The sequence below is a fragment of the Haliaeetus leucocephalus genome, unplaced genomic scaffold, assembly GCF_000737465.1.
Source record: "Haliaeetus leucocephalus isolate CR32 unplaced genomic scaffold, Haliaeetus_leucocephalus-4.0 Scaffold294, whole genome shotgun sequence".
Lineage (NCBI taxonomy): Eukaryota > Metazoa > Chordata > Aves > Accipitriformes > Accipitridae > Haliaeetus > Haliaeetus leucocephalus.
In genome coordinates this window covers 89,139-96,809 of record NW_010972730.1, presented here as the reverse complement: position 1 = coordinate 96,809, position 7,671 = coordinate 89,139, and the positions used below count along the sequence as shown (strand labels likewise).

At 60.5% G+C, this 7,671-nt stretch overlaps 2 protein-coding genes and 1 long non-coding RNA gene across 3 annotated transcripts in view; all 3 read left to right on the top strand.

The window, feature by feature from the left end:
* Positions 1 to 319: 319 nt before the first annotated feature.
* LOC104833480 (maestro heat-like repeat-containing protein family member 2A) lies at positions 320 to 4,844 on the top strand. Its single transcript, XM_010570151.1, has 10 exons — positions 320 to 373; positions 621 to 760; positions 1,144 to 1,266; positions 1,797 to 1,962; positions 2,450 to 2,548; positions 3,094 to 3,245; positions 3,530 to 3,652; positions 4,346 to 4,413; positions 4,636 to 4,771; positions 4,809 to 4,844. The coding sequence occupies exons 1-10, from the start codon at positions 349 to 351 to the stop codon at positions 4,842 to 4,844; spliced, it is 1,068 nt and encodes a 355-aa protein (XP_010568453.1). The 5' UTR covers positions 320 to 348.
* Positions 4,845 to 4,881: 37 nt separating this feature from the next.
* On the top strand, positions 4,882 to 5,627 carry LOC104833474. Its single transcript, XR_774521.1, has 3 exons — positions 4,882 to 4,974; positions 5,203 to 5,307; positions 5,513 to 5,627. It is a non-coding gene; the product is annotated as an uncharacterized LOC104833474 (long non-coding RNA).
* Positions 5,628 to 5,629: 2 nt separating this feature from the next.
* LOC104833479 (maestro heat-like repeat-containing protein family member 2B) overlaps positions 5,630 to 7,671 on the top strand; it is a 6,831-nt gene continuing 4,789 nt past the window's right edge. Inside the window, exons 1-4 of the mRNA XM_010570150.1 lie at positions 5,630 to 5,636; positions 6,093 to 6,202; positions 6,643 to 6,795; positions 7,463 to 7,617. Of these exons, the coding sequence (XP_010568452.1) occupies positions 5,630 to 5,636; positions 6,093 to 6,202; positions 6,643 to 6,795; positions 7,463 to 7,617 (425 nt within the window). The remainder of the gene's footprint in view (positions 5,637 to 6,092; positions 6,203 to 6,642; positions 6,796 to 7,462; positions 7,618 to 7,671) is intronic.

Below are 7,671 nucleotides of genomic sequence, written 5' to 3'. Positions count from 1 at the left end.
CCCCGAGCCCACAAAGGGCTGCAGTGACACGGGGCCAGGGGCCACGCTGCGGGGCCCTGCAGCGCAGGGTTTCCCCGTTCCCTACGGCTTGCATTTGCCTGTAGCCCGCAAATGGTTTTTAGCACTAGCTTTCTCGAAAGGCCCATCCTCGCCCCAGGTCCGTGCTGTTCCCCCCCTGCAGGGACCCAAGGTGAAGAGTTCTGTGACATCATCACATTCCGTGATGATGTCACAATGTTCGGTTCTGATGTTCCGGCTCCAGCGTCCCTCCCTGGGTCAGTTGCTCCCAGCTTTCACAGGAGGAAGACCTGGAGAGACCAGTCTGTCCATCCAGGGAATCCTGCTGCGATGAGGAGGCTGAGAGTGCTTGAAGGTGAGGGTCTGGCAGGGGGCTAAAGCACGCTGGAGGCAGGACCCATCGCGGTCGTCTGCGGTGGACCGAGTCCCCTCGAGGTTTGAGCATCTCCAAGGACGGAGAGCCCACCGGTGGCCTCGCTGGCCTCTCGTGACTCTTGCTGCAAATGTCCGCCCTGGATGTCTAATGGGGATTGACCTCCAGCTTGTCTCCATCCACGCCGTCGCTGGGCCCCTCCGAAAGCTGTTGGATTCTTCCCTTCCAGGTTGCTGCCCGTGTGTAGGTCCCCCGCCAAGACCTACGCATCCCGGGGGCAGAAGCAGGGCGATGGGTTCCGTCCCTGCGGCTGGCCCCACCCTTGCTGCCGTTGCAACTTCTCTGTTGGAGCGTCTACAAGACAACGAGGTGAGACGGGGGCATCCCACTGTGCTGCCAGAGGCTTGAGGGCTTCCCCCCACCAGCCCTGCCTTCCCTGCCCAGGAGAGGGCAAGTGCCGCACGTCCCGTGTCCGAACGTTCCCTCTGGCGCTGGGCTATGTCCATAGGAGTGGTGGGTTTGGGGAGGACCTGGCCTGGCGTCGGTATGACCTCGGGTCGGTGGCTGGTGCTCGGACACCGTCTGCAGGGCAGCTGCTCCCTCCGCTCCTTTCTGTCGCAGACACGAGCTGGGGGCACGAGGCGATGGTGCCGTTCGCAGGCTCTCCGGAGAGCAAGGGCTGGCAGCTCGCAGCTCCCCGGGAACGAGGGCAAAGTAAGTCTTAATTTCTCCCTTCCGTGGTCTGTCCTCAGGGTGACCGCGTGCAGAATTACCGCCAGCTGGAGAGCGCCTTGCAGGGAGGTGACAGCCGTTTGCCGAGCGGTCTCTTGAACCGCCTGATAGCTGAAGCCTCTGGTGACATAAGAGCCGCCCAGGTGAGCTTGTTCTCTTTGAAGACGGAGGTTCCCCAATGCCCCCGTGAGAGCTCCTTCTCCTGGGGAGCCCTCCCCGTAGAGGAGAGACCGTATCCAGTTCCGCACTGGGGTATGTATAGAGCCAGCGAGCCCCTCTGTGTGAGGCGACTGATGAGCCGAGCTTGGAGGATGGAGCTGGGACACACAGGCTCCCAATTCCAGCTGCTGGCAAGTCTTGGCTTAGGGAGAGGTTCTGGGGACTCGTTCTTGTGGGGCATTTGGTGAGGGGCTGTCAAGAGCTCCGGAGAGGGGCGGACACGGTCTGCCTGGGGAGAGTTGGGTTCGAGTCTCTGTTGCCCGTCCTGCTCGCCTTCCCCGGGGCACAAAAAGCGGCAGATGCCTGGCCTGGGGCGCAGACGTCCCCATGGGGTCTTGCTGGGGAGACGGGACTGTCTCTCGGCTAGCCCTGAGGTCATTGCTGGCCGGTTTATCCCCGTCCGAGCGCCTCAGCCTTTTTCCCGCGGAGCATTTCACCTATGGTGCTTTTTTAGGGTGTGACCGATGACATGAGGACAGCCGCTAGTGACATCCTGGTGGCGCTGGCTGGCTCCCACTTCCATTTCGTGATGTCCGAGCTCCAGGGACACCTGAAAGCCGTGGGGGGAACCTCCGAGGAATTTGTCTTTGTCACCCTGGGCAAACTGGCCAGCAGCTACGGTATGGAACCCTGGCCTCCTGCTTTGAGTGATGGTCCGTGATAACCGGGAGAGGGGATCCTTCCCCTCCCAGATGCTCTGTCCCGAACTGGAGGCCTATGGGCTTGCGGTGCCTCCTTGCCAGGCTCCATTGCCAGGGCTGGGGCTGAGCGGGAGCTCTGCCTCACAGCCTCAATCGAGGTGCTCTGAGGGCAGGAACGTGTCAGGGACCAAACCTTCAGGGGCTCTGCCCCACACCATCCTCCCCATGCCCGCCAAAGCCCTTCCCTGCTCCCTCTCAGGAAAGCAGGAGCCCTCCCCATTGTCGGGGGCCTCCCCCATCCCTCAGATATCACTCATGTCCCCCTGGCCCTGCAGCACATCCCCCCCATCCCAACACTCCTGGCCCTTCTGATGGGCAGTGCCGTTGAGGGCTGGACCCCAGGCCCCCCCCACAGCTCCGGCTGACTGCGTCCACGCTCTATCCCTCTGCCCTGCCCTCTCTGCAGCCCTGCGATGCATCCCTTTTGCCGGAATGACGCTGCTCGCCCTCCGCGCCGTCCTGAGCCGAGTGGGGAGCGGACAGGTCCGGCGTGCCGTCTGCGGTGGTGAGTGTCAGACCCTCAGCCGTGGCCCTGAAGGCAGGGGAAGGGTACGGGCTGGCTCGCTCCGATCTCGGCGCAGGCACAGCGGGTCCGAGCCCGGTCTCGCTATTTCGGCAATGCCAAACCGCCGTGAGCGTGTAGGAACAGCGGGTGAGGCGTCAGAGGCTTCTGGTGGGCAGGACGCGGAGACGCTGGGTACCTGCACAGAGGAACTCACGGGTGCCTTTGGGCTGCCTGGTCCTGAGCCTTTCGACCGGCTTCACGTGCCTGTGCTGAAGGGCAAATATTTGGGCAGGGAAGGGCGAGGGATGCAGTGGGTATAGGCTGGAGGGGAACAGGCACGTGAGGAGGAGAAGCTGTGGCGGGGAGGAGAAGAGAAAGAGCGCAGACACCTCGAGCGCACGGTTTGCGCCCCTGAATCCAGATGTGGCCTCAAGCCAAAAGCTGGCAAGCTGGGGGCTGTGCTGAAAGCAGGCTTGGGTGAGGGTGCGAGGTACCCTTCCTGCCACAGGCGCCCACCTGCCCCTTTTTCCCTTCTTTTGGTGCAGTTCTGGAGCAATGGTCAAAAGGGGTGAAGACTTACTTCTGCTCCTGGGACAAATGCCCCTTCCCTCGCATCGAGGAAGCGCAGCTCTGCAAACATGTTTACCCCCTCTATTGCTATGTGGTGCAAAACTGGCTGGTCTGCAATAAGAAAGAGGTGAGGGCAGCTGCCTTTCCAGCCCAGGGACTGAGAAAGCAGCCCCCCCCAGGCCAGGAGTCTGCCAGTCCCATGCCCAGGGCTGGTAGTATTTGGCTGACAAGAAGCAGCCAAATCCTGGGACCTTTTAGCAGCGGGGCGTTGGGTGCCCGCATGGGGAATTGCTTTTTGTCCTCCGGAGCGAGCCCTTCTTCTGCGGGGTACCTCTCTCTGGGACGGGGAGGACTCGTGGGCAGGGGTTGATGAGCGCTCGGCAGATCTTCAGCCCTCCCTTCCCTCTCCAGGACAAGCAAGCTGTCCTCAGGGCTGTGGCTGCCATGATTGGCGTCCTCCTGCGCGAGGAGCAGCACCGGGAATACGCCTGGGATCAGCTCCTCCTGTACCAAGTCGCTTTCTTGGCAACCAAGGTCAGGGGTGGCCGTGGGGTCTGTGCAAGTAGCACAAGGTGTCGGGGAGCTGCTGGGTGCCAGAGGAGCTAGGGAGCCTTTACTGAAGGAACAGGGAGGGCAGAGGAGCCCTGAGGCTTCTTTCAGGCAAGAGAAGAGCAACCCAGGAGGGAGCCAAGAGGCACTGGGGCTTCTCTCCTGTGGAGGGGATGCTCTGCCATCTCCCTGGGGCTCTGGTGTGCCTGAGGAGCTCTGCCCTGGTGCCCAGGGCCATGTCCAGCCCTGTCAGACACGGGGAGAGGTCCCACGGGTGGGAAGCCATGGCAGGCGATGAGGGAAGTTCTGGATTTCCCCAAGGAGCTGCTCAGCGCCAGCGCCCATAGCCATTCAGCACGGGATGTGGTGGGGCACGTCCTTGGCAAGTTCAACCCCATTTTGGGCAAAGCCACCTTGCAAAGTGAGGGTGCCGGTAGGAACAGGGCATTCTGCGTCGTTCGATGCTTAAGAGCGATCGCCAAAACGCAGGCAGCGTGGGCTGGCGGGTCTGGCTAGAAGAGCTTCTTGTGCTGCCTGTCTGCTCTGGCCCCACAAAACACGACCAGCCCCGCCACTAGAAGCGTGCAAGCATTTCTACGTAGGTCTGGCAGCAGAGCCTGTCCCCCGCAAAAAGCCTGTCCCCACCGCCCACTTTGTGTGTGTCTCTTGAACTTGCAGGACCGGACAATGGAGGAGCCCTGGGACTCCACGGCGTCCCAAGTGTTTCTCGGTCTGGTGCAGCTGAGGTAAGGTCCACGGCCCAGACCCTCGGACTCACTCCATTTCCCCACCCAGAGCCCTGTGGCCTTAAGCATAGTTCTGGGAGTAGCAGGGTCTGCGGGGTGGGACGGCGTTTCCCATTTCTGATGTCTCTCCATGAGGACAAACCCAGTTGTCATTTGAGCCGCTCTGGAGAGAGCTAGTGAGTCCCCGTGTTGTTTTTCTCTTCCTTTTTTTTCTCTGGCCAGGAAGCTGAAGCCATCTTTGAGCAGGAAGAAAAGTTGCAGCCTGCTGGCTGAGTGCTGCCACACCATCTTGTCCTTTCCTTGCAAGGAGGAGATGGAAGGGAGAGGGAAGATAGCGAGGCAAACTCGGAACATACAGGTACCCGCCATCCTGGTGCTGCCCACCTCTTGGCCAGGATCCCCCCTCAGCGTGCCCTGGCAGCCCCCCGTGATGCCAAACCTCAGTCCTCCTTTTCTTGCTTTCAGACCCTGCACACGCTGTGCTTGGAAGGTCTGGGCCGGATTTTAGCAGTCCTTCTCGAGGCGGAGGTGACCTCTGCCTCCTTCGAGGATGTGGTCCATGTGAGCAGCCATGGGGTGATGGGGAAAGAGTCGCTCCGAAGCTGGGGCGGAGATTTGGGGGGGCTTAGAGAGCGGGGCTGCGAAGGCAGCACTGCCAGTGCTCGGTGGGTCTGGGGGCCGTGCCGAGCCGCAGGGCAGGCCGTCGAGGAAGGGTCCAGAGGAGGGAGACGGAGGGATGTCGGGGAGAGAAAGGTGCCCGTCGTGAGACAGGATAACCCCCTGCGCCAGGTCCTGCAGTGCTGGCTCACCTCGGCCAAAGCGTGGGAGCGGGAGAGGGCCTTGCAGGTCTGCGCCCAGCTGCTGGGTGATTGCGAGGAGCGATTCGAGGTCACGGTGAGTAGGGAGCTCCTGCGTGCCCCATGCCTCTCCCAGAAGAGAGCCCTGCTTGGCTGGGCGCTGGGTTTCAGGTCTTGCGGAGCGGCAGGGCAGCACCTCTGCCCTCTCCTCTGCCCGATCCCTGCTCCGGGCAGCATGGCCGGGAGAGGCGAGCGGGCACTGGGTCTCCCTGCGACCCTTTTGCTACCTCTTGCCCCTGCAGGGAAGATGCGCTTGCAAGAAATTTGGCTTCTTGGTGGCGCTGCTGGGACCCCTGACTAACGAATCCCTGGCCACGTCCCGCCGCTGGGCAAGGGTCTGCCTGGGTCACCTTCTGCAAATGCGAGGTGAGGACAGAGGGGGCTTGCCAGGCTTGGTCAGGAAAATCTGCCCAGGACCAGAGGGGAAATCAGTTAGCTGCCCAGAGTTTTGGAGCAGGGACTTCCGCTGCTGGCCCAGAGCGTGAGGTTGGGGAGGGGGTTCTGGTTAAACCCCTCTCCAGCCAGCCAAAAAATGCTCTCCGCAAGGGAGGAAGGTTGTAGACAGGGTGTTCTGTGGCCGTACAAAATCACTGTCCCTGCAAAGAAATTGGTTAGAAGTGAGTTCTTGCCTGCGCTTCAGGGAGCAGCATCCCTCTGTGCTGAGGACGTTTCCCCCCTCCCAGAGCCATCCCTGTCACATCCCGCTGCGCCAAATTCCTGGCTTTTGCTGCCCCAACCCCGGGTCCTCCTTTTTCGATAGCTGGGGCTGATGGTTGGGTTCCTGTAAATGTGACTCTCCTTTTTACCTGGTGCTTCTCCCAGCCAAGACCAGGAAGGTGGCACCCGAGGCGGGTGACATTGCGTGCCTGCGTAAAGGGCTGGACACCACCGACAACGTGCCTCTGCTTGAGACCTCTTACGAAATAGCAAAGGTAACCGGCCCCGGTATGGGGCTTGGCGACTGGGCTCCTGCACATCCCCCTGCTCCCTCCAGGCTCCCACGCCATTTCCAGAGGGAGCTGTCATGCCAGCACCTCCGTTGTTGGGCAAGTGGCAGGAGGCTCCGAGACGTGCCTGGCCTTTAGGCACGCTGTCAAAGGAGCGGATACCACGTCGTGTTTGTGTGTGTGTGTGTGTGTGTGTGCACGAGAGAGTGCTGTTGTCGGAAGACGAGCTTTGCAGATAAGCAAACGTGAGGGGAGGCACTTCTAAATCTCTTGGCTCCATAAAACATAAATGGCAGGAGTGTACTGTGATTGCCCCTTCCATGACAGGCGACCCGCTGAACTTAAGAGTCCCTTCAAGGCTCCTTCCCGTTCTGCAGAGATGCAGAGTTGTGACCGGGTCTCTCCTCTTTCTGATTTCACTCCAGACTGTCTGCAAGGATTTCCCCCCAGCACAGGCCGCAGACTTCATGAGCACCATCACGGAAAGCCTGAAGTGTACCAGAGACGAGCGTGCGTGGGCCGCTGAGATGTGGATGACTACCTTTCTGGAAAAATGTGGACAGCAAATATATCAGGAGGTAAGAGGGACATTTTTTGCGGCTTGGCTTTGACTTTTCCCTGTTGGCTGTTGCACTACACCTCGCGCAGCTGACGCAAGCTAAAGAAACGCAGCCTGTGTGCCGAGACGAAGGGTATCACCGGTCCGAGCTGCGTGTTAGCACCTCCTGCCACATTCTGCTCTGTGGAGCGGGGGGCATGGGCACGGGCAGTCCAAAGTCTCCTGGGGGAGCAGGTCCTTGCCGTGAGACAATTACCTCTGGGATGCACCGACCTTCCCGTTCCTGTCCTTTCACTCTGAGGCTTCTTTATGGGCTTGGAGCGTGGTTTTGGTTTTGATCTTGCATTGCCACAGCCGGGTGGTCAGGGTTATCCAGGCTGTTCGGGGAGAAACTTGTCCATCTCTTGGGTGTACGCAAAGTGCTCAGCCCCTGGCACTGCTGGGTCCAGGCAAGTGCAGCAACCGAGGGCATGTGCGTGTTCGCGTGCCAAGGGCACGCTCGCCCCAACCCGTGAGCCAGGGCTTGGGCAGAGCGGCACGGTGAAGTTTAGGAAGTTTAGGACTAGACCCTGACAGCGTGTCAAGGGAGCAGGCATTGCTCGTGAACCAATTGACCGTGTTTGTGTTCCGTAGAAGTACAGGGAAAGGACGCGTTGTGGCATTCTTTCTCATCTTCTTCCTTTCAGGTGCCAGAAGTCCTGCACGTTCTTTACAGCCGCATGCAGACCATGCAAGAGAACACCCACAGGCCCCTCCTGCTCCAGGCAGTGTATCTCCTGGCCTGCTTTCACCACGAGCCTGTGGTCGACAGCCTTCTCCAGAAACATCTGCCCATGGACAGGTCCGTGCACTCCCATCTTGCCCCTCTGCAATTAAACGTGGCTTGCCTGTGTTA

Coding starts and splice junctions, on each gene's coding strand:
- LOC104833480 (XM_010570151.1), top strand. CDS start 349: ATGAGGAGGCTGAGAGTGCTTGAAG. Junction 374..620: donor GAGGCTGAGAGTGCTTGAAG/GTGAGGGTCTGG, acceptor CTTCCCTTCCAG/GTTGCTGCCCGTGTGTAGGT. Junction 1,267..1,796: donor GTGACATAAGAGCCGCCCAG/GTGAGCTTGTTC, acceptor GTGCTTTTTTAG/GGTGTGACCGATGACATGAG.